The sequence below is a fragment of the Phacochoerus africanus genome, chromosome 9 (assembly GCF_016906955.1).
Source record: "Phacochoerus africanus isolate WHEZ1 chromosome 9, ROS_Pafr_v1, whole genome shotgun sequence".
In the NCBI taxonomy this organism is placed as follows: Eukaryota; Metazoa; Chordata; class Mammalia; order Artiodactyla; family Suidae; genus Phacochoerus; species Phacochoerus africanus.
The window spans coordinates 38,853,394-38,877,214 of NC_062552.1; the positions used below are offsets into that span (position 1 = coordinate 38,853,394).

Below are 23,821 nucleotides of genomic sequence, written 5' to 3' on the forward strand. Positions count from 1 at the left end.
ATGGTAGGTAAATTATGAACTTACTATCTGGGAATAAAATCAGGAAAGTAAGAAGGAGAGAGGCCAAGAAAACACTGAATATGATCATAATCACAAATTTACTCCCCCCCCAAATCATATGGAGAGTGTTTGATTAAATTTTCCTTGTCTAGTAGCAGTCCTCTGATCTCAATTTTCTCAAGATCTTTTCCTCCCTCCCTCCCACTCTCCCCCTTCCCTCCTTCCCTTCCTTCCTTTCTTTTTGTGTTTCTTTTCTTTTTACAGCCACACCCGTGGCATACAGAAGTTCCTGGGTCAGGGATTGAATCCGAGCTGCAGCTATGGCCTATGCCACAGCTGGCGACACTGGATCTAAGCTGCATCCGTGACCTATGCCACAGCTTGTGGCAACACCAGATCCGTAACCCACTAGCGAGGCCAGGGATCAAACTTATATCCTCACAGAGACAACACTGGATTTTTAACCTGCTGAGCCACAACAGGAACTCCTGATTTTGTTTCTTTTTGTGATGCTCCTACTGGTCAAAGGCTAACCCTTGACGTATGTGACATTATTCCCTCCACTGGGAAGCAGCATAACCTACAGCATGAAGTGGCTCCTCATGCATCAGTTATGGACAAACTGAACACATAAGGACCTCCCAAACCTGGGTGGGATATATAATAGAGAACAGCAACTTACTCTAATTAATAACATTCAATTATAGAGTCTTTGTAGATAGAAGCTCAACTATGGAAGGATTCAATTATTGTTGCCATTGGCAACAGTAAGTAATGGACTGAAACAAATACCAATAGTAATTAGTGTTCACAGACCCTAGATCACTGAGCATGATTTTTTTAACGTATACTAGTACACTTTTATCAATAAAAAGTGAGAACATCCATCCCTTCTAATCTACACAATGAGTTTGTTTATCTGATTCACCTTGGAAGGCTGGGAATTCTTTTCCTGAAGGTTCTAATACTGGGTGCCATATTGAATGAACTACACCCCTGACAGTGGGAAAAGACAGGATCACTTACCACCCAGGCAAGAGCTGAGGGTCTTCCATGAGAAATCCAACTAGATTAAGAGGAAAGACCTAAAGATATTGACATCAGAGGTTTCCCAGCAAAACATCCTGGACAGATCATCCTATAGCAAATTTCACAACTGATATGCCCTACCCATGCTTTCAGAGCATCTCATCAGATTTTTAGTTTCCCATTCTTAAAAATGAGCCAACAACCACAGATTACAGCCTCTAATAAGAGAAACAGAGACCAAAACGAACAGCAAAGAAGAAATCTGGGTAAAACTGAAGCTATACAGGAGGGAAGAAAACTCTAACAGCAACAAAACCAAAGAAAACCAAACACCCACCTACAACTGATATCCTCAGAAACACGCTATTGAAACCACTAAATGAGAACAAGATGTTGTTTAAAGGAGTCTGAATTCTTGGAAATTAAAAATGGAAAGAGGCAATGAAAAATTCATTAAAAGGACTGAAGATGAAATTTAGGAAATCTCGATTGTTCCTGTCATGGCTCAGTGGTTAACAAATCCAACTAGGAACCATGAGGTTGCGGGTTCGATCCCTGGCCTCACTCAGTGGGTTAACGATCCAGCGTTGCCATGAACTGTGGTGTATGTTGCAGATGCAGCTTGGATTCCATGTTGCTGTGTCTGTGGCATAAGCCTGCAGCTATAGCTCTGACTGGACCCCTAGCCTGGGAACCTCCATATGCCCCGGGTGCGGCCCTAAAAAGACAAAAGACACACACACACACACACACACACACACAACATTTAGGAAATCTCCCAGAAAGAAAAGCAAAGAGTCAAAGAGTTGGAAATAAGAGAAAAAAAAATAAGAGAAATAGGCTAGCCCAGGAATTCCAGGAGGAAAGAAAAATAGGAGAGAACATTATTTCTAAAAACTAATTATTTAAGATTTCCTAGACCTTAAGGGCATGAGTTTTTATACTGAAAGGGCCCTCTTATTGCTCAGCATCAGTGAGTGGAACTTGACCCACATCAAGTCACACTGTTGTAAAATTTCAGAACTCCAGGAATAAAAAGAAGATCTTTTAGACAGAAAAGAACAGTACTATGTACATATAAAAGCTTATTTTATACATCCATACTATCAATAATAAAGACAAATTTAATTAACCATGCTAGAGATCTTTTCTACACATAGCACTGTTTGTAATACTGGTACAGGCTCAAGCAGACTTCTGATAAATTCTATTTATGTGTTTCCCACTTTAAAAAAAACTGTATGATGACTTTATAATTGTATGTGTTGCATTATCCGTTATATTCCTGATAGAAGAAAACTAAATTGCTGGAAAGTGAATCCATCACTTAGGACTTCCTCTATCTGATGAATGGAAAAAAAACTTTTCTGAAGACTGGCTTCTGACTCCTTACATTTAGACCTTGTTTCTCTGTCCCTACTTCTGCTGCCAGGCTTCATAGAACATGTTCACATCTTGTTATAACCTCTAACCCTGCACCTTTATGTTACAACCCAGGGTGAGTTATTTCTATAGCAATTCCTACTGGGATGACTGACAATAATCTCACTTTATACAGATGTGACTGCAAACTACACAAATAGATCCAACTAAATCCAAACTGAATGGATCTCCAACTTACTTCCCTTGGTTGGATCCCCAAACTTTAATATGAAAGAAAGTGTGACAGAGGGAAAGTTGAAAAGGAAAGAGACAATGCATTTAACCAATCACAGTTAAAATATCTTATTTTGCAAATATTATAAAACCCATGATCAAGTGGATACATTGCTAAGGCAAAGGGGTTCCCGAAGCTTAAGCTTCATAGATAGCCTCATGGGAAATCCACTGCTGGCTCCAGGCTAACAGGGCAACCAGTCCATTTCAGAGTAAGTCAGAAAACTCCAGGAGAGATTTCGACCAGATAAATTTTTTTTTTTTTTTTTTTGGTCTTCTTAGGGCTGTGCAGCATGTGGAAGTTCCCAGACTAGGGGTCCAATTGGAGCTATAGCCACCAGCCTACATTACAGCCACAGCAATAGGGGATCTGAGCAGAATCTGCGACCTACACCACAGCTCACAGCAACGCTGGATCCTTAACCCACTGAGTGAGGCCAGGGATCAAATCCACATCCTCATGGATACCAGTTAGGTTTGTTAACCGTTAAGCCATGACGGGAACTCTGAGATAAAATTTATAGATGGATTGGAGATGTCTCAGTATAATGAGAGACTTAGACAATTGGTAGATAATTGAGGGTTGAACATTCTGATGTGTTCAGAGAAAACTATGAAAATGAAAAATAAGACAATTATTAAATCCATGGAAAATAAAAAAATTGTTCAGGAAAAGAAAAGTCATCATAATTTACTGTATGGCTCAGCTATAAATAACTTTCATCAGCATAATAACATAAACTCTGAAAGGTTATCTGTCTAAACTACAACATGACTACATTAGGAGGGTAAGAGTATATGAACACGGTGGGGGAAGGGGCCGAAAGAGAGTGAAATCCTCACTTTTCATAACAAGGGCATAAATGATGCCTAAAATGGAAAAAAATCAAGAAGCAATAGAAGGAAGCTATTCTGAGATATTGAAGCAGCTAAAATAATTCAAATGATTGCCTCTGAGAAGGCAGAAGTGAGGGGAAAGAGACTAGGGACTGCTTTGCCTTTTAAAATTTTTTCTTTTCTTTTTTTTTTAAACAAATTTTGTAGAACTATATAATTCTTGACATTTGCACATGAATATAATTTTGACAAGTTAAAAATTTTAAAAACACTCATATCCTGTAATCTAGGAATTCTAGTTCTAAGATTTTGTCTACCCCACAGACATGTGTAGACATGTGCATAACATGTTTACAAGGTCATTTACTGCAGTGCATTCTTTAAGAACAAAAAATGAGAAATGATTTAAACATCATCAAGGATTGTGTTATCAACCATTGTGGCTCAGTGAGTTAAGGAGCCAACATTATCTCTTTGAGGATGTGGGTTGGATCCCTGGCTTCACACTGTGGATTAAGGATCTGGGGTTGCCGCAAACTTCAGCATAGGTTGTAGATGCTCAGATCCATTGGTGCCTTAGCTGTGGCACAGGCCCCAGCTGCAGTTCCAATTCAAACCCTAGCCTGGGAACTTCCATATGCCACAGGTGTGATTGTAAAAAGAAAAAAATAAAAACATCAATAAGAGACTATTAAGTAAATGAAACATCCATCGGAAAACTATATAGCCTAATTCAAAATAAGGTTAGTAGATACAAACTATTACATTCAAATGGATAAACAACAAGGTCCTACTTTACAGTATAGGGAACTATATTCAATATCCTGGGATAAACCATAAAGGAAAAGAACATAAAAAAGAATGTACATATATGTATAACAGTCGCTTTGCTGTACAGTAGAAATTAGTACAACACTGTAAATCAACTGTACTTTAATTTTTAAAAATAAGGTAAAAAAATAAATAAGAATATTTATGGATGCTGTACATATTGGCCTCCTGGTTCAAAGACTGCAACTAAAATGCACAGTAAGGAGTTCCCATTGTGGCGCAGCAGAAATGAATCCGACTGGGAACCATGAGGTTGCAGGTTCGATCCCTGGCCTCGCTCAGTGGGTTAAGGATCCGGCATTGCTGTGAGCTGTGGTGTAGGTTGCAGACGTGGCTCAGATCTGGCATTGCTGTGGGTCTGGTGTAGGCAGGCAGCAATAGCTCCGACTGGACCCCTAGCCTGGGAACCTCCATATGCCACGGGTGCAGCCCTGAAAAGACAAAAAGACAAAACTAAACTAAACTAAAATAAAATAAAAGCATAGTAAAATGACAAGTGTACATGAAGTACAATAATACATTTTTAACAAAAAAATAAAAATGAAAATGAGGCAACTCTATGTATCCTCCTATGAAGGAATCTCCTAAATGAAAAGGCAAAATGCAGAAAATGTGCACATATGCTCCCCTCGTATGAAAACAAAAATATACTTGGAATGCATAGAATCTCCCTAGAAAGACACACACAAAAATGGAAATAGTAGTTGACTCCAAGAGAGGGAATTTAACGGCTAATGGAAGAGACAGGTGAGTGACTTACTTTTCATTACCATACCCTTTTGTACTTTTAAAATTGCAGACCATGTGACAATATCATCTATTAAAAATAAAATTTTAATCAAAAAGCTTTACTACAAAATGCAAAAACATAGAATTAAATGAACCCACCGACAAGGCAAATGCACATTTGCTAATTAGTGAGTATATCAGTCAGGGTTCTCCAGAGAAACGGAACCAATAAACACACATCTCCACGACCAAGCTTGATGTCATAACAGCCATAGGAACAAGACAGCCTCCAACTCACTCCCAACTTCTAAATCTCACCATACAACTGATGGAATTTAATTTGTTGCCAGGACTCTAGTTGCAAAGGATGGTGGGAAATGTGGTGTTCGGATTACCACACTTTATAGTGCATGAAAGCGTACATGGGGATGAAACTGTCTGGGGAAACCTATCCACATCATTGGCCGCAGTAACTACACTTGTGAATGGTGGTTTCTGAGAGGCCATATAAAAGTAACCATGCTTGGCAGCCTTAAGCCCTTGTCCTTTTGGGGCTTGGTGTCCTTAGTTTACTAGACAGACATCAGACCCTTTCTTTCATTTTGCCTCACATAATGAGCAAGTACAATAATTTATATGCCTTCGAAAATATATTGCACTTGTCAAAGAAAAAGAATTCCTAATACTTGTGAAAGAGAGTAAGGAAGACTATTCAAAGGGGACTACTACAATGGGCTTTTGCAACAGAGAAGAAAAATTTGGCTTAACTCTGAGCACAAGGACGAATAGATATTTATAGCCAAGGAGCAGGGTGGGGTCAGTGGATGGAAAATTTACATAGCATAAACTTCAAAGCTAGGGAGATTCTTGCTAGACCAACTCAACAGGATTCTTGCTGAAGGTAGGCCAGGGTGATAAGATATCAAGCATGGGGATGAGGAATTTGATCAAACATCAAGGTGATGAGACCAGGGGTAGGAGAGTCCTGGAAATTGACTTAGCAGGATACTTGCTAAAACCAATAATCAGGCCAAGGACAGAGCCCAAAACCTAGCCAAAAAGAGGACTCAGAGAAAACTGACTGGAGGTAGGTAGGTCAAGGTCTTTGTTATACGGATTGGTACCCACCGGGACAGAATGTGCTAGTTGGATACTTCTGCCTCACAGTATGCTATGTGACAATCCTTCCCACATCTGGAAAAAAGATGGTCTAGACAAGTTGACTTCAGGGAGCATGAAATCACATTCCTAGGAGATAATTTATATCCATGACAACAGATACAGAAAATATGAGATATTTTTCAAAATCTTTGTTAATATATTCATTTGTTAACTTTTTTATTGCCTGAGGACTTTTTATGTACCAGCTGCTTTATAACATTTCTATCAGAGATTAGAGGAAACCTACTCTTAACCCCCAAGAGGAAAAAAAAGTGCTGTCATCACTGTCAATTATCTCAGGATGAAAGAGGAAAGTGGGTACCCCTGTCCCCAGGAAAAGCAAAGCATGGGCCCATAGCCTTAACCATGGATGGACCTACCGTGGTGTGACTCTCTGATGATAAGAAGATCTCAGTTCAGTGTTTTCAAACAGTTCAAAAACAAATGCTCTCAGTCTTTTACCCATGGCCTTTAAGAAGGACCAATTAATTTAGGATCTGTCAAGGAAAAAGGAGATTGAATTTTGGCATATTATACATGAGCTTCATTATTATAATCACTAAAAAACAATAAATTAATTTCCCTAGGAGGAAGCAACGTGGCATGGAAAGAATATGAGCTTTGGAGACCTTGGAACTCAGGAGAGACCTGAATTTAAAGGCCAGCTCTGCTACTAAACTGACTATGAGACCGAAGTGATTAGTTATGCCTACATATAAAACCACCTCAAAATTCAGTGGCTGAAAACTGTAATCATTTAGTTCATAATTTGGCAGGTCAGTAATTTGGGCCAGTTTGACTGGTCTCCTGGGACTCCCTCACCTGCCTGCAGCTACTCACAGGTCGGCTAGGCGGCTCTGCTCCCGAGAGCTGATTGGCTGCTAACCTGCGCACCTCGGCTTTCCTTCCTATGCGCTCTCATCCTCCAGCAGGCTAGCACAAACTTGTTCTCATGCAGAAAGCAGAGGTCTGAGAGAGCGCATGGAACTGTGCAAGACCACATCTAGGAATCTAGGCTTGGAACCGGTGTACTGCTACTTTCACCATGTTCTAGTCTCTAAAGCAAGTCACAAGGCCAGCCCAGATTCAAAGGATGGGAAAATACTCAAAGACGGGCAGAATCCCACAGCAAAGCAAGTGAGAACAGGAAGGCTGGTAATTAGGGCCGTAAAACTGCATTCAATCTACAACAGTGACTGGGCAAGTTACCTCATATTCATGAGCCTCAGTTTCACCATAAAATAATAACATCTGTCTGAAAGGGTTTTAGTAAAGAATAGGAATAACAGGAGTTCCCTTGTGGCACAGTGGGTTAAGGATTTGGCATTGTCACGACCGAAGCTCAGCTTGCTAATGTTGAGATCCCTGGTCCAGAACTTCTACAGGGCTACAGGCACAGAGGGTTAAAAACCAGACACAGTATCTGTGAGGATGCAGGTTTGATTCCCAGCCTTGTTTGGTGGTTGAGGCTCTGGCATTGACTCAAGCTGCAGCATAGGTTGCTGATGCAGCTCAGATCCTGTGTTGCTATGGCCGTAGTATAAACCAGCACCTGAAGTTTCAATTTGACCTCTGGCTCAAGAACTTCCATTTGCCATAGGTGCAGCCCTTAAAAAAAAAAAAAAAAAATTCCCTTGTGGCTTAGAGGATTAAGGATCCAGTGTTGCCACAGTTGTGGTATGGGTCACAGCTATGGCATAGGTTCAATCTCTGGTCTAGTAACTTCTGCATGCCATGGGCATGGGCCAAAAAAAAAAAAAAAAGCAAGGAGAAAAACCAATAGAAAAGATCAATGAAACTAAAAGCTGGTTCTTTGAAAGGAAAAACAAAATTGATATTTTTAGTCAGATTCATCAAGAGAAAAAAGGGAGATGATCCAAATCAATAAAATCAGAAATGGGAGTTCCCGCTGTGGCTCAGCAGTAATGAACGCAACCAGTATCAATGAGGATGCGGGTTTGATCCCTAGCCTTGCTCACTGGGTTAAGGATCTGGTGTTGCCCTGAGTTGTGGTGTAGTTTGCAGATGTGGCTCGGATCTGGCATTGCTATGGCTGTGGTGTAGGCCAGCAGCTGCAGCTTCGATTTGACCCCTAGCTTGGGAACTTCCATGTGCTGTAGGTGCAGCCCTAAAAAGACTAAAATAAAATAAAATAAAATCAGAAATGAAAAAGGGGAAATTACAACTGACACCATAGTAATACAAAGAATCATGAGAGACCACTATGAGCAACTATACACCAATAAAATGGACAGCCTAGAAGAAATGGACAAAATCCTGGGAATGTGCAATCTCCCAAGACTAAACCAGGAAGAATTAGAAAAAATGAATAGACAAATTATAAGTATTGAAACTGAATCTGTGATTAAAAAACACCCAACAAGCTGTGGTGCTGTAGGCTGAGAATCCAACTGCAGTGGCTCAGGTCACTGTGGAGGCATGGGTTCAATCTCTGGCCTGGTGCAGTGGGTTAAAGGATCTGGCATTGCCACAATTGAGGCTAGGCTGCAGCTGCAGCTTGGATTCAATTCCCGGCCCAGGAACTTTCATATGCTGAGGGTGTGACCATTAAAAAAAAAAAAATCCTCTCAACAGACAAAAGTCCAGGACTAGATGGCCTCACAAGTGAATTATAGCAAACATTCAGAGAAAAGTTAACACTTACTCTTCTCAAACTATTCCAAAACACTGAAGAGGAAAGAGGGCTTCCAAACTCATTTTATAAGGCCAGATCACCCTAATACCAAAATCAGACAAAGATATCACACAAATAAGAAAATTACAGGCCAATATCACTCATGAACATAGTTGCAGAAATACTCAACAAGATACTAGCAAACCGAATTCAACAATGCAATAAAATGATCATACACCATGCATGATCAAATGGGATTTATCCGAAGGACGCAAAGATGGCTCAATATCTGCAAGTCAATGTGATATACCACATTAACAAATTTAGGAATAAAAATCAGGAGTTTCCATCATGGCTCAGTGGTTAACAAATCCAACTAGGAACCATGAGGTTGCGGGGTCAATCCCTGGCCTTGCTCAGTGGGTTAAAGATCCGGCGTTGCCATGAGCTGTGGTGTAGGTTACAGATGCGGCTCAGATCCTGCGTTGCTGTGGCTCTGGTGTAGGCCAGCAGCTACAGCTCTGATTAGACCTCTAGCCTGGGAACCTCCATATGCTACAGGAGCAGCCCTAGAAAAGGCAAAAAGACAAAACAAACAAAAAAGAATAAAAATCATATCATCATCTCAATAGATGCAGAAGAATCTTTGTCAAAATTCAATATCCATTTATGACAAAAAAAAAAAAACCTCTCCAGAAAGGGTATAGAGAGAATATAACTCAACATAATAAAGCCCATATATGGTAAACCCACAGCTAACATCATACTCAATGGTGAAAAGCTGAAAGAATTTCCTCTAAGATCAGAAACAAGACAAGAATGCCCAGTCTCACCACTTTTATTCAACACACTATTTGAAGTCATAGTTACAGGAATCAGACAAGGAAAAAAAAAAAAAAAGGAATCTAAACTGTAAAGGAAGTAGTAAAATTGTCACTGTTTTCAGATGACAGGATACTGTACCTCACAGAAAATCCTAAAGATGCCACCAAAAAATGATCAGAACTTATCAATGAATTCATTAAAGTTGCAGGACATGAAACTAATATACAGAAATCTGCTGTATTTCTATACACTAACAGTGAACTATCAGAAAAATAAATTAAAAAAACAATCCCAGGAGTTCCCGTCATGGCTCAGTGGTTAATGAATCTGACTAGGAACCATGAGGCTGCAGGTTCGATCCCTGACCTCGCTCAGTGGGTTAAGGATCTGGCATTGCTGTGAGCTGTGGTGGAGGTTGCAGACACGGCCTGGATCCAGCATTGCTGTGGCTGTGGTGTAGGCTGGCAGCTATAGCTCCAATTAGACCCCTAGCCTGGCAACATCCATATGCCACGGATGCAGCCCTAGAAAAGACAAAAGAAGAATAGAAAAGAAAGAAAAGAAAAGAAAAGAGAAAAGAAAAGAAAACAATCCCAGTTACAATCCCATCAAAAAGAATAAAATATCTAGGAATAAATCTAACTAGGGAGATACTTGGACAAACTTGTCTTGTACTTGGACAACTACAAGACACAGATGAAGAAACTGAAGATGACAGATGGAAAGATATACTGTGTTCACAGACTGGAAGAATTAATTTTGTGAAAATGATGCTACTACCCAAGGCAATCTATAGATTCAATTCTTATCAAAATACAAATGACATTTTTTTTACAGAACTGTTATCATGCTCCCTGATTTCAAACTATACTACAAAGCTGCAGTCATCAAGCCAGTATGGTACTGGCACAAAAAGACACATAGATCAATGGAACAGAGCAAAGAGCCCAGAAATGAACCCACAATATATAAGCAATTAATCAATGACAAAGGAGGCAAGAAAATACAACAGAGAAAATGCAGTCTCTTCAATAAATGATGTTGGGAAAACTGGACAGCTACATGCAAAAGAATCAAACTGGACTACCCTCTCTCACTGTACACAAAAATAAACTTGTAGTGCATTGGTGGTATAGTGATGAGCATAGCTGCCTTCCAAAAATTAACTCAAAATGGATGAAAGACTTAAATATAAGACCTGAAACCATAAAAATTCTAGAAGGAAATATAGGCAGAAAGCTCTTTGACATTAATTCTAGTAATTTTTGGGGGGTATGTCTCCTTATACAAGAGAAACAAAAGCAAAAATAAACAAATTGAACTGCATCAAATTACAATGCTTTTGCTCAATGAAGGAAACTATCAACAAAATGAAAAGGCCACCTAGTGAATGGGAGAATATATTTGCAAACAACTGATAAGGGGTTAAAAACCAAAATATACAAAGAATGTATACATCTCAGCATCTAAAAAATAAGCCTGATTAAAAAATGGACAGAGGATTTCAATAGACATTTCTCCAAAGAAGACATACAATGGCCAACAGGCACATGAAAAGATGCTCAACATCACTAAGTATTAGGAAAATGCAAATCAAAACCATAAGGAGGTACCACCTCACACCAGTCAGAATGGCCATCATTTAAAAAAATCTACAGGGAGTTCCTGTTGTGGCTCAGGGGGTTATGAACCCGACTTGTATCCATGAGGATGCATCCCTGGCCTCACTCAGTGGTTTAAGAATCTGGCATTGCTGTGACCTGTAGAGTAGGTAGGAGATATGGCTCAGATTCCGAGTTGCTGTGGCTTTGGCATAGGCCAGCAGCTGTAGCTCTGATTTGAACCCTAGCCTGGGAACTTCTGTATGCCACAGGTGCAGCACTAAAAAAAAGAAAAAAAAAAACCAAAAACATACAAACAAAAAAACCCCTACAAATAGCAAATGCTAGAAAGGTATGGAGAAAAGGGAACCCTCCTACACTGTTGGTGGGAATGTAAATTGCTGCAGCCACTATGGACATCGGTATGGAGATTCCTCAAAAAAATAAAAATAGAACTACCATATAATCCAGAAATTCTGCTTGTCCATATTTATCTGGAGGAAACAAAAACACTAATTAGAAAATATTGCAGCATTGTTTACAATAGCCAAGATATGTAAGCAACCTACACACCCATCGATAGATGAATGGATAAAGAAGAGGTGGTATATATATACAGTGGAATATTACTCTGCCATAAAAACAATGAAATCCTGCCATTTGTGACAACATGTGTGGACCTTGAGGGTATTATGCTAAGAAAAATATATCAGACAGAATAAAACAAATACTGTATGATTTCACTTACATGTGGAATCTAAAAAAAACAAAACAAATGAACAAATATAACAAAACAGAAACAGTGTTATAGGTACAGAGAACAAACAGATGGTTGTCAGAGGGGAATGGGTAGGAGGAAAGAAATAGGTGAGGACTATTAAAAGGTATAAACTTCCAGTTGTAAAATAAGTGAGTCATGGGTATGAAAAAAGAAAAAAGAAAAGATTGCTGCTACAGGTGCAGCCTTGAGAAAGACAGAAAAAGAAAGGAGGAGGAGAGAAAGAAACAGAAAGACCAGAAGCAATAAAGCAAGAAATACATAAATAAATAAAGAATAAAGGAGGAATGAGTCGAGGTAGGAATGAGGCTTGGCATTATAGAACCATGGTAAAGAACAGTATAGAGCAAGTTGACGCAAGGGTAAGAAAAAAAAAAATGGTGAGGAATATATGGATAGTAAAACCGGGAGAATGATGACTAGCGAACATGGCGATGGGAGAGTGAGATCGGCAACGGAAGACATTATGGGAAGGTGAAATGGGCAGGTGGGAAAGCATGGGGAAGAAGGAAGGCTACCCTGATGTAACTAATCCAAATTGAGGTGAGGGGAGGGGGCAGCGGAAGGAGGGTGAAGTGAGACTCCACCGACCCCCCCCCGCACCCTCTCCACGCCCCCCCCCCCCCCCCACTCCTCCTTCCTTCCTTCCTTTCCTTTCCTTCCTTCCTCCCTCCCTCCCTCCCCCCTCCTTCCTTCCTTCCTACACCCTCCCCTCCCCTCCCCTCCCCTCCCTCTTACTTGACATGCTCTTCCGAACCTTACGTCATCTCTCTATCCTATCTCTCCTGACAATCCCCGACTCATCCTTGAGCCATCTTTTGTTGCCCCGCGGTATTGATCGTCTGCATTGACTTTATGTTCTTTTTGTTTTTTTTACTTCACCATAGAATGGATATCAAACACAGGGAATTATATTCAATCTCTTGGGAGAGGATAGAACATGATGAAGACAGAGTGAGAAAAAGAATGTGTATACCTGTATGACTCCGTCACTATTATACAGCAGAAACTGACACACTGCAAATCAACTATACTCTAATAAAAATAAAAGAAAAAGAAAAGATTGCAATGCCATACACATTTGAAAATTTAAAAACATACTACATGGATCAAGTAAGAAATCATAATAAATTAGAAAGTATTCAGAAATGAATGATAATGAAAACACTACATAGAAATATTTGTGTAATATAATTAAAGCAGTATATAATGAAAGTATATTGTTAATAAATCTGTGATTCTTTAAGTTCCCAGACCCACAAAATGATCCAGGAACTTGACAGAAATGCAATTTTCAGTCTTCACCCAAAATATATTGAATCAGAAATTCTGAGAGTGGAGTACGGATTTTATCAAGACACTAGGTAATTCTGATGTACGCTCAAGGTGTTTTTTTGCTTTTGTTTTGCTTTTTAGGGTCACATTGGTCAAATTGGAGCTACAGCTGCCTGCCTACACCACAGCCATAGCAACATGGGCTCCCAGACACATCTGCAATGTACACCACAGTTCACAGCAATGCTGGATCCCTGACCCACTGAGTGAGGCCAGGGATCAAACCCACAGCCTCATGGATACCAGTCAGATTTGTTTCTGCTGCATCACAATGGCAACTCCGCATGCTCAAGTTTGAAAACCACTGCCTTAGATGTACATGCTGAAAAAAACAGAGGAGGGTTAACAGCCAACATCCAATTCAAGAATTTAGGACAAAAGAACATTAATATCAACCCAAAAATAATAAAAGGAAGAAAAGAATGGTGTGAAGGGCAGAAAATTTCTTTACAATGTATTTTAATGGCTTTAATTCTATGTTAGGACTCTTAGGCACTATCTTTGCTTCTGGGTTGTAACGATCCCAATTTTCCTCCAGGTTGACTCTGACTGGGGAGCGCCTCACTGCAAGGTAGTTGAGCAAAGAAGAAAAGAACGTTTCAAGATCTCTCATTTAATGTCTCTCATTCTCAAACATACGCATACTTTTTTCTGGATAGAATCATAATAGGATATTAAAAATGCTTTTCCTTGGGGAAAGGGACTTGGGATAAAAGAGGCACAATTTTCATTTTTTTCTTTCAAAATATTTCCCTTCAGTTTGAATTTAAAATCCTATACATATATTACTTTTACTTTTTTAAAAATGATAACAAGGGTTATTTGTACTGTGAGATAATGGGTAACTTTTATTTCCTTAAAAAAATTTAGTTAATATTATACTATTGTTAACAGCAATAACAGCAAACCAGGTCCCATATCTGGATTGGATCAGAACATTTTTTGCCTAATTCACAATTTCTTTATGGGAATAAATTAGCAGTCTCATAAAATGTGCAAGCAATTTTCTGATAAACTCTAAAGGAATCGAAAATTTGTTCTAAGAAACCCACTCACCCATATGCCAGTCAAGAACCTAATTACTTCTACCCAAATGCAATTTTCTTATCTTACAATGATTATCTATTTCTACACAATATCCCTATCAAGAGTAAATCTTTGAATTAGCTTGGTAGACTCCTTGTCCTTTGCAGCAAGATTTGTAATAATTTTTTTTTCCTGAGGCATGCATAAGTTCCCGGGCAGGTATCCAACCCTCACCACAGCTGTGACTAGAGCAGGAACAGCGACAATGATGGGTCCTTTAACCGGTAGGCCACCAGGGAACTCCCAAGATTTGAAATAAATTTTAATGAACGGTCTTAACTAAATCACTTGGAAATATATCCTTTAACAGCGTTTTAAAACGGCATGTTTTCCGAGACCTTCAAAAACGTGGAAAATGTACACCTCGGTCACCAATCTAACGGAAAGAGGGGTTGATGGCTGATGGCCATAGAACTATACGAATAGAACTAATTCATTCATTCGACAAGTATTTGAGTTCGTACGTATGCCAGGCTTTCGTATTCGAGTTCTACCACGTGCTAGGTACAGTTCTAGGCTTGCGGGACACAAATACGAACAAACGGTGTTGGGGGAATAAAACTACGGTACCCCATAGTATCTCGCGCTTCTTCCTCTTCCCGGGTGGGCGCTTCTCGCCACTAATCTCTTCCCATGATTCCAGCCGTGAAGAAAAGCCCCGCCCGCTGGTGTGCCATTTGCCCAGTCTCTTAGGAGGAGATGGACTACAACTCCCACAGTGCCATAATGGGGCTCCTTGTAAGGGCTCCACCTCTACCCCCCCCAACCCCGGCCCTATGGAGGACGACTACAGTTCCCAGGGTGCTTTGCTTCCTATTTTGGGTGTAATTGCTTCTTTCCTGGTGCCGGACGCGGTAGAAACGAGCAAGAGTGCCAGGCCCGGGGTTCTCTGTGTCCTTCCCCGGGGTAGGGACGAGGCGGTGTCTTGACTTTTGGGCGCAGGGCCCAAGAGGGAGCGCGGGAGGCACCGTCCCTCCTGTACGCCTCACCTCACGCTACTCTCCGTCTTCTCCGACTTCCGCCGCCTGGACGGCTCCCGACCGACCGCCCGGGGCAGAGGTGGAAGTCTCGGACGCGGGGGCTGTGGCGAGGCCGCGGCCCTCGGAGCGGAGATAGCAGCGTCAGCGCTGGGGAAGCGCAGGAAGGAAGATGGCGTCGGAGCTGGAGCCCGAGGTGCAGGCCATCGACCGGAGTTTGCTGGAATGTTCGGCTGAGGAGACCGCGGGGGTGAGTGCCGGGACCCGGGCGGAGACGTCCGGCTGTCGCAGGCCGCGCCCCGGGGGAGGAACCGACTCCTGGAAATCCGGGAGCTGCGACTTGGGGTGACGACCGCGCCGGCTTCTCGGTTCTCGCCCTGTGGGTAACGGCCCAGGGAGGCCCCAGATTCTGCTCCTGTCCTTCTCTCTTTATCCACAAATAGCCCGCAAGTCTGCTGGATGCACAGCCACCTTCACGTTCCTTTTCGCGCTTCCATTATTTCTCCCAGGAAGTCCCCAACCCAGGGCCTTTGCCTTTTATGCCAACTCTTGGAAGATAGGAGGGAGAGACGCTTCCTGGTGTTTGGGGTACTTTATCCCTTGTTTCCTTTTCCTGAGATAAGCTGAGCCTTGCCTCCTCCTCTGAAACCTGCTACCTCACTTTGTTTCTGGGACCGCTCTAGGCACCGAAGGATGCGAACGATATTGTTCTTCCTCTTTACCCTCTTTTGTGCGTTTTTTGCACCTGTTTGGTCAGTCGACAGCGTTGATGAATGTGCAGAAAGTAGTGTCTTGACACGTTTACTGAGATTGAGAAAGTAGTGGTGGAGACTGGAAGATTAAAAATAATTTTTCCAGGAGTTGGGGGTAGTTGGGTGGATAAACGAACATTATATAACTTTGAGAGAACAACTCTTAGTAAATGGATGCTAATAATGTGAAGTTTGGTCATGGTATAGTGGGGGCAGTTATGCCCTAAACTTAAAGCATTCAGACCCAGTATTGTACTGAAACTGTAATATGAATATGCTTGTATAAGTAGCAGAGTTGAAAAATAATTAACAAAACTTTATGACATCTTTCCTTAAGAACACGGAACACCTATTAGAACATATCGTTCGGAATGATTAAGAATGGACCCAAACAGCTGAGGCCCCACCTCTAAGGCCTTGGATTTAAAAAGCTGCTAGGAAGGGAGTGACCTTTGAACACAAGTCAACAATCTGAATGTTAGGAACAAAATTTCAGTGGTGTTCTGTAGTGAGTTATTTGGGGGTGAATTGATGACAGTAAAGTTGTAGTGGAAATAAATCACAGGAATAGAAGTGAAACATTTGAAGAAATACATTGTTGAATGATGAGTCTTTGTTTTTTTGTTTGTTTGTTTTTTACTCTAGATGTGTTTTCATTTACTTTCTGCTTAATATTGCAACAATCCAAGGATTTTCCCCACCTGTCTTTCATTTATAAAGAGATTTGAAAAAGAAAATGAAAGTAAATAGTAAAATGGTAATGACAGTTACTGCCTATCCATGTCTTCCTGTCAGTACCCATATTGACATCTAATCTCCTCAAAAAAAAAATTTTTTTTTACTCCTACGGAGTTTTGTTGACCCAGTGATAACAGGTTATGCGCTCTAGTTTCCGAATTCTGCAAGTGCAAACTATTAAGTAATTAGAGCCTCTCCAATTTGTTGTGGTTCCTGAGGAAGCTAGTTTAAAACCACTGCTGGAGACCAACACTCCTAGTCCTTGTGCAGTGAAATTCTCACGCAGGTATAGTAGAGGAAATTAAGGGAAATGCAATCAGAATTTATTAATTTGGCCTTAATTTGGGATTGTGAAGATCACAAACTCTGTTCTAGTTTTCTCTTTTCCTTGTTAGAGTTGATTCCACACATAAGACTTCCCCAGCATTTCTTAAGTCTGCCTCCATTTCATGCTCCACAGATTTGATTATATGTTCCCATAAATGATTATGACTTAAGAAGTACATATATCGTTTTTCCCCCAAGTATGAAAGTAATCATATTCATTATAGAAGTTTTATGTAGTTTTGTATCTACATTGGTTACCTTATGCTTTGAAATTTTCAGCAGTTTTATATATAATTCACATAATCTTAGAATTCAATTCAGTAGTTTTTAGTATATTCAGAGTTGTGTAGCCGTCACCACAATCAATTTTAGAACATTTTTATCATCCTAAAAAAGAAATCCAATACCTGTTAGCAGTCACTTCCTATTTTCCTCTAACCTCCCAAACCCTAGGCCAGTACTAACCTATTTTTTGTCTGCATTGATTTGTCTATTCTTGAAATTTCAAATAGACAGTAAATATAATCCTATAATATGTTGTCTTTTGTGACTGGCTCCTTTCACTTAGGTAGTGTTTTTAAGGTTTGTCCATGTTTTAGCGTGTATCATCAATACTTCATTCCTTTTTACTGCCAGATAATAGTCCATTATGTGGATATACCATATTTTATTTATTCATTCATCACTTGATGGAGATTTGGGTTGGTTCCACTTTGGTGAGATTTTGAACTATGCTACCGTGAACATTTGTGTACACTTTCTTGTGGGGATGTATGTTTTCATTTCCCTTGGGCGTATATCCAGGATTGGAATTGCTGGATCAGGAATTGCTAAACTGAAGCGGCTGTATCATTTTACCTTACCAGCAGAAGTGAAGGTTTCAGGGGGCTTTGCCACATCTTGCCAACATTTGTTAAATGTTGATTCTAGCCATTTGATTCTAGCCATTCTGTTTGCTGTGAAGGGGTAGCTATCTCATGTTAGTTTTGAATTGTATTTCCCTGATGACTCATGATGTTTGACACCTTTTCATGAGCTTATTGGCTATTTTTATAACTTCTTTGGAAGTGTCAATTCAGTTCTCTAGCCTATTTTAAAATTAGATTATTTTTTATTACTGAGTCGCTGTTATTTTGATTTGAGAATGCTTTTACTTCATTTCTAGAACTCTTAATATGAGTTGTTTAAAATTTTCCTTTGTTCTCATTTTTTTTAACGTAGTTCTTAAAACTTCCATTTTAGCTCTAGCAATTGTTGTTTTAGATTGTTGTTTCATAATTATCTTACACATTGGTTATCCTTGTACAAAAGCAAAATCAAATTGGTTAAAGAATACAGTTTTAATTTGGTATAGAATAATAATTAGTCACTCTGATAAAAGGCTAACCCCTAGGGATTCTTTCATTTTTATGTTTATTGTACTTGCTCTCTATCCCAAGGCTGAAATTTAGCTTTCAAAAAAGGAAAGCTCTGGGAAACATTGTCATAACATGTTTACTTAGTGGAATGAGTTGACAGTTTCTCTGCTTCCCTTATCAAGGACTTCTGATAAGGTAGTGCTCATTACTCTGTTGTGCCTACTAGTGACAGCCACAAGTGTCTGACATAAAGACAGATTAACATGCAGCCAAATTAGAAATCTCAGTAATTTTTACAGTTAGCTTATGTTAGTGAGAACTAATATAAAAAGCTATAGCTTTTCTTTTGAGAAATATGTAAGCCATTCTGAAAGGCAGCCAGAATTTTTTTCCTCTTGCTCATTTTCTCTTTACAATTAAAAAAAAAATCTATACTGTTGCCTGTCACTAATTCAATATCTCTGGTATAGGATTTTCATGTACAAGTACTTTGTTTTATATATTAAGTGTTGAAATTTAATGACATTAAAATGCCTGTCATAAATCCCAGATTTGTTAGGTAGTTTTAAATTTGGATCATATGCCTGCCCTTTTTGAACCACATTTTTGTGGCTTGTTAGTAATTTATAATAATAAGCAATAAAAGATAAGTTAGTGAAATGCTTGTTTTAATATTAATATATTTTATAGAAGGTGACTTTTTTTTTTTTTTTAATGGCTGCCTCCACAGCAGATGGAAGTCTCAGGCCAGCCATTGATTGAATCCAAGCTGTGGCAGCCCTGCAACCTTTAACCCACTGTGCCAGACTGGGGATCGAACTCCCACTCCGGGTGGCTGATTTTTTTTTTTTTTCCTTAACCAGAAGCTAATATTAGTTTCTGATTTTTTTTTTTTTTTTTGGTCTTTTTACCATTTCTAGCGCCGCTCCAGTGGCATATGGAGGTTCCCAGGCTAGGGGTCTAATCGGAGCTGTAGCCGCTGGCCTACACCAGAGCCACAGCAACGTGGGATCCGAGCCGTGTCTGCAACTTACACCACAGCTCATGGCAACGCCGGATCCTCAACTCACTGAGCAAGGCCACGGATCGAACCTGCAACCTCATGGTTCCTAGTCGGATTCGTTAACCACTGAGCCACGATGGGAACTCCAGTTTCTGAATTTTTTGTTCAAAAAAATATATGAACATATTTGACCCATCAGTGTCCTTGGAGCCACAAGACAACATAATTTCTTTTAGAAAGCATTACCTTTTATCTTCCCCGGATTGAAATTCTGCAGAGGTGAAGTCTTAAGAGAAATGGGAACCTAAAATATAAGAAAAATTAAAAATTGCTTTTAAAATAAATCTTTAAATATGTTGTAAGATGGAAGCCTAGTTTCCTAAGGTCATGGAGGTGAATTCTTGATTTTTTTATGTATTTATTTATTTTGCTTTTTAGGGCCACACCCGAGGCATGTGAAGCTTCCCAGGCTAGGGGTCTAATCAGAGCTACAGCTGCCAGCCTACACCAGAGCCACAGCAACACCAGATCCAAGCCAAGTCTGTGACCTACACCACAGCTCACGGGAACACCAGATCCTTAACCCGCTGAGCAAGGCCAGGGATCAAACCCAAAACCCCATGGTTCCTAGTCAGATTTGTTTCCGCTGCGCCACAACAAGAACTCCTTTTTTTTTGTTTGTTTGTTTTTTGCTTTTTAGAATTCTTGAATCTTAAAGTTTAATTTTTCATCCATAAACAAGAAATCACTTAGGATAATTTGACTGCCTTCTTTCATATTGAAATAGAGTTTGCTGACAATGAATGAGTGAAAACCCCTTGGATGTGGCCAACATGTTTTTTAGCTCAAAAAATTAGATTCTGGTTTGCTTTTTGGTTGACTCTGCCTTTTGCTATTGACTACTTTTTTTTTTTTTTAACTCATCCTTTACTGAAGAGAGTGTGTGTGTGTGTGTGTGTGTGTGTGTGAGATTTTGATTTAGAGCCACTCCTCCTCTTGGAGAAAATCCTTGAACCTGGGAATTGTCTCCAAAGAAGTACTGTTTTAAGAATAATTTAGTCTCTTTCCTACTTGCTTAAAGCAAACACAGCAAAATTAATAATGTTTGAAAAGGATTATTTCACTTCAGGGGTGAAAACTTTCACAGTTTTCAGTATAAGCTTCCATCTAGCCCCTTAACTTATGAACAAGATTTTTACATTTTTTGGAAAAGTTTTCTAAAATTTGAAACTGACTATAGTATATACCACTTCATGAACATTTAAAATCTTTCTTATACATGTTGTTTTGCAAAGGGAGGAAGTGGTCTGAAGATTGTGCAATTAATAGTTAAAATGAAGACATTATACTCTCTGGTGTTAGACATCACTTGAATATAAACTCTTTTTTAACAGGGATTTAATTTGAAAGTTAGATTGTAATCTGTAGGTAAGCAGTGGACCTATGAGTTAGCAGGTGAGTTTACTGCATTTTTGTAGAAGTGAGTTGTTTCATGTTTTCTGATTTCATATTTTTACTTCATTTAGAGCTAAAATGAGTCAGTTGCAATTATGCAAAGAAGTGAGGAAGACAAACACCTAGATGGAATTGACATGGGAGGCAGGAATAAGTAAATGACAGAATACAGGGGAAACTAGAAAGGGAAAAGAAGGGAGATGGTTTGAAGGGCTTATTCGGTTTAGTGTTTAGAGACTGGGGGCCTGGATCTGCTTTCTTTCTGCTTTCATTAAAGCCATGTGGAACATCTTTCTGTAATGCCAATATCAAGTGACGATCAGTAGTATAAACATATTTATGGTCATTCAGTTAGCAGATTTTACTAAATGCCCACTGGGGCTTTGTTCTGTTTTAGACCTGGGGGTATGGGAATAGATGGGGGTGAGGAGTGGGCCGAGAAGGCATCTTAGAGAAAGTGAAATATAAACTGAGATCTGAAGAATGAGTAGGAAATTGCCCTGTCAATTGGAGAGAGAGGAGCAATGCAGTTGAGGAAAAGGAGACTGGAGAGTATGATACAAGGTAGAGGACTCTATAAACCATGTCAGGGAACTTTACTTGATCCTAAATCAAGGGGAAGCTGAATGACATGATCGGATTGGCATTTTGCAGGCAACACTCTGGTGGTGAGTTGGAAAAGGGACTGTAGGGGGGCAAGACTAGCGGGGATTACCAGTTAGGACGTGATTGCACTTATCCTTGCCAAAGACAGGAGTGGGAGTTTGGACTAGGGAAGTGGAGGTATTGCCATTGGAGATGGTGGGAGGGAAATAGATGGATTCAGCAGATATTTACGAGGCCAAATACATGATTGGATGTTGGGGTGAGGAAGAAAGATTTCTATGTTTTTCTAGTTTGAATACCTGGGTAGATGCTAGTGTCTAAAATAGGGAAATGGGGGAGATCCCATCATGGCTTAGTGGTTAACAAGCCCGACTAGTGTCCATGAGGATGCAGGTTCGATCCCTGGCCTCGCCCAGTGGGTTAAGGATCTGGCGTTGCTGTGAGCTGTGGTGTAGGTCAGTGGCTATACTCTCATTCGACCACAAGCCTGGGAACCTCCATGTGCTGCAGGTGTGGCCCTAAAATGACAAAAGACAATAAAATAAAATAGGGAAATGGGGAAAAGAGCAGGTTTTGTTGGGGTTTTTTTTCCAGTGGTGTGAGAAATCATGTGTTCAGTTTTGAACAGATTAAGTTGGTGTCTGAAAGGAAAAACTGTATCTTCTGTTTCTTTCTACTCTCACACCAGTACTCCTGGCCACCAAATGTGTGCGTGTGTTGGCAGGGGAGGGGGCTATTCCCACACCAAGCAGTTCTCTCATTCTCGCAGGCACCAACTGTGTCCTATAATTTAGTCAGTTCTGACACTAAACACCTGGAGTTAGCATCAGATTCCACAGATTCAGGGCTCAGTCTATAAGACTGCCCCCCGCCCTGCGCGCGCCCCACTACTTCAGATGCCAGTACAAGCACTGGGTTCTCAGGTTACCCACAGCTTAAGTTGCAAATAGGGGGAGTTCAGTAATTTGCTAGAATGGTTCATAGAACTTGGATAAACTGTGTATTTACTACATTACTGGCTTATTATAAAATGATACAATTCAGGAACAGCCAGATGGAATAGAGCAAGGTATATGAGGGGGTTATGGAGCTCCCATACCCTCTCAGGGCGCTCCAGCTCCTCTGTGTGTTCATCAAACAGGAAGCTCTCTGAACCCCCACATTTAGAGATTTTTATGGAGGCTTCCCACCTCCACTGGCATGATGATCACATCATTGGTCCTTAATGATTAACTCTACCTCTAGCGCATCTTGCTTCCCTAAAGTTTGTTGGAGGTGGAGCCTGTAAGTACCAACCTGCTCATCACATGGCTAGTTCCCCTGGCAACTAGTACCTAGGGGGTTTCCAAAAGTCACCTCTGTAACACCAACTCGGGTCAGGTTGAAAGGGGCTTATTATTAATAACAAGACACTCCTTTCACCTTTACTTCACTTGTCACAGGATATTTCAAGAGTTTTAGAAGCTCTGTTGGGAGTGGGAAGAAAACCAAATCTTCCTTCCTGTCTGTCTTCCTTCCCTCTCTTCTTCCTTCTTTCCTTCCCTCCCTCCCTCCTTTTTTTCTTTCTCTTTTTCTCTTTCTTTCCCTCCCTCCCCATGATGTATGGAGTTCCTGGGCCAGGGATCAGATCCCAGCTGCAGTTTTGACCTAAGCTGCAGCAACACCAGAGAGGGGCTGGGAATCGAACCTGAATCCCAGCACTCCCAAGATGCTGCCAATCCCGTTGCACCACTGCAGGAACTCCTATATTTCTAATTGTAAGTTCTACTATTACAGTATCTATTAGATATCTATGTATAATTATCTCAGGTAATAGCATGTAAAACTTTGGGGGTAGGGAAAAGTGGCTTTTTAAAATGTTTTTAATAGGGAGCGCAAAGGAGAAAGGGCTTATAGAGAGATTGATCAGGGAAAAAAGTCATGATGGAACAAAAGTCTTCCGTGGACTGACATTCATAAGAGACTGGTATGTCATTTATTAATCATTGAGAAGTACAATTAGTGTATTTGCTGTTCATGTTTACTGTATGGTCTTCCTATCAGCAAACTGGCAAGAGAATCCAAATCTCAATCAGAATATCATTTGAGCAGAGCATTAGAAA

The 23,821-nt window shown here is 40.2% G+C and overlaps 1 protein-coding gene and 1 long non-coding RNA gene across 9 annotated transcripts in view; one reads left to right on the plus strand and one right to left on the minus strand.

Annotated features, from left to right (window-relative positions):
• Positions 1–6,158: 6,158 nt before the first annotated feature.
• LOC125136355 (uncharacterized) lies at positions 6,159–15,222 on the minus strand. The gene is made up of 3 exons (XR_007137164.1): positions 15,074–15,222; positions 6,624–6,740; positions 6,159–6,330 (listed from the first exon to the last, which is right to left on the minus strand). It is a non-coding gene; the product is annotated as an uncharacterized LOC125136355 (long non-coding RNA).
• Positions 15,223–15,345: 123 nt separating this feature from the next.
• The window catches only part of UBR2 (ubiquitin protein ligase E3 component n-recognin 2), a 126,256-nt gene continuing 117,780 nt past the window's right edge, over positions 15,346–23,821 (plus strand). For 2 of the 8 annotated variants that reach the window (XR_007137163.1, XM_047797114.1), the window contains exon 1: positions 15,347–15,730. Coding sequence is in view for 7 of the 8 variants with exons in the window: in XM_047797114.1 (XP_047653070.1) it covers positions 15,653–15,730 (78 nt within the window). In the remaining variant the exon portion in view is untranslated. Of the gene's footprint in view, positions 15,731–23,821 lie in introns of all 8 variants that reach the window. The other 6 variants (XM_047797107.1, XM_047797109.1, XM_047797115.1 and 3 more) reach the window with 5 other exon arrangements.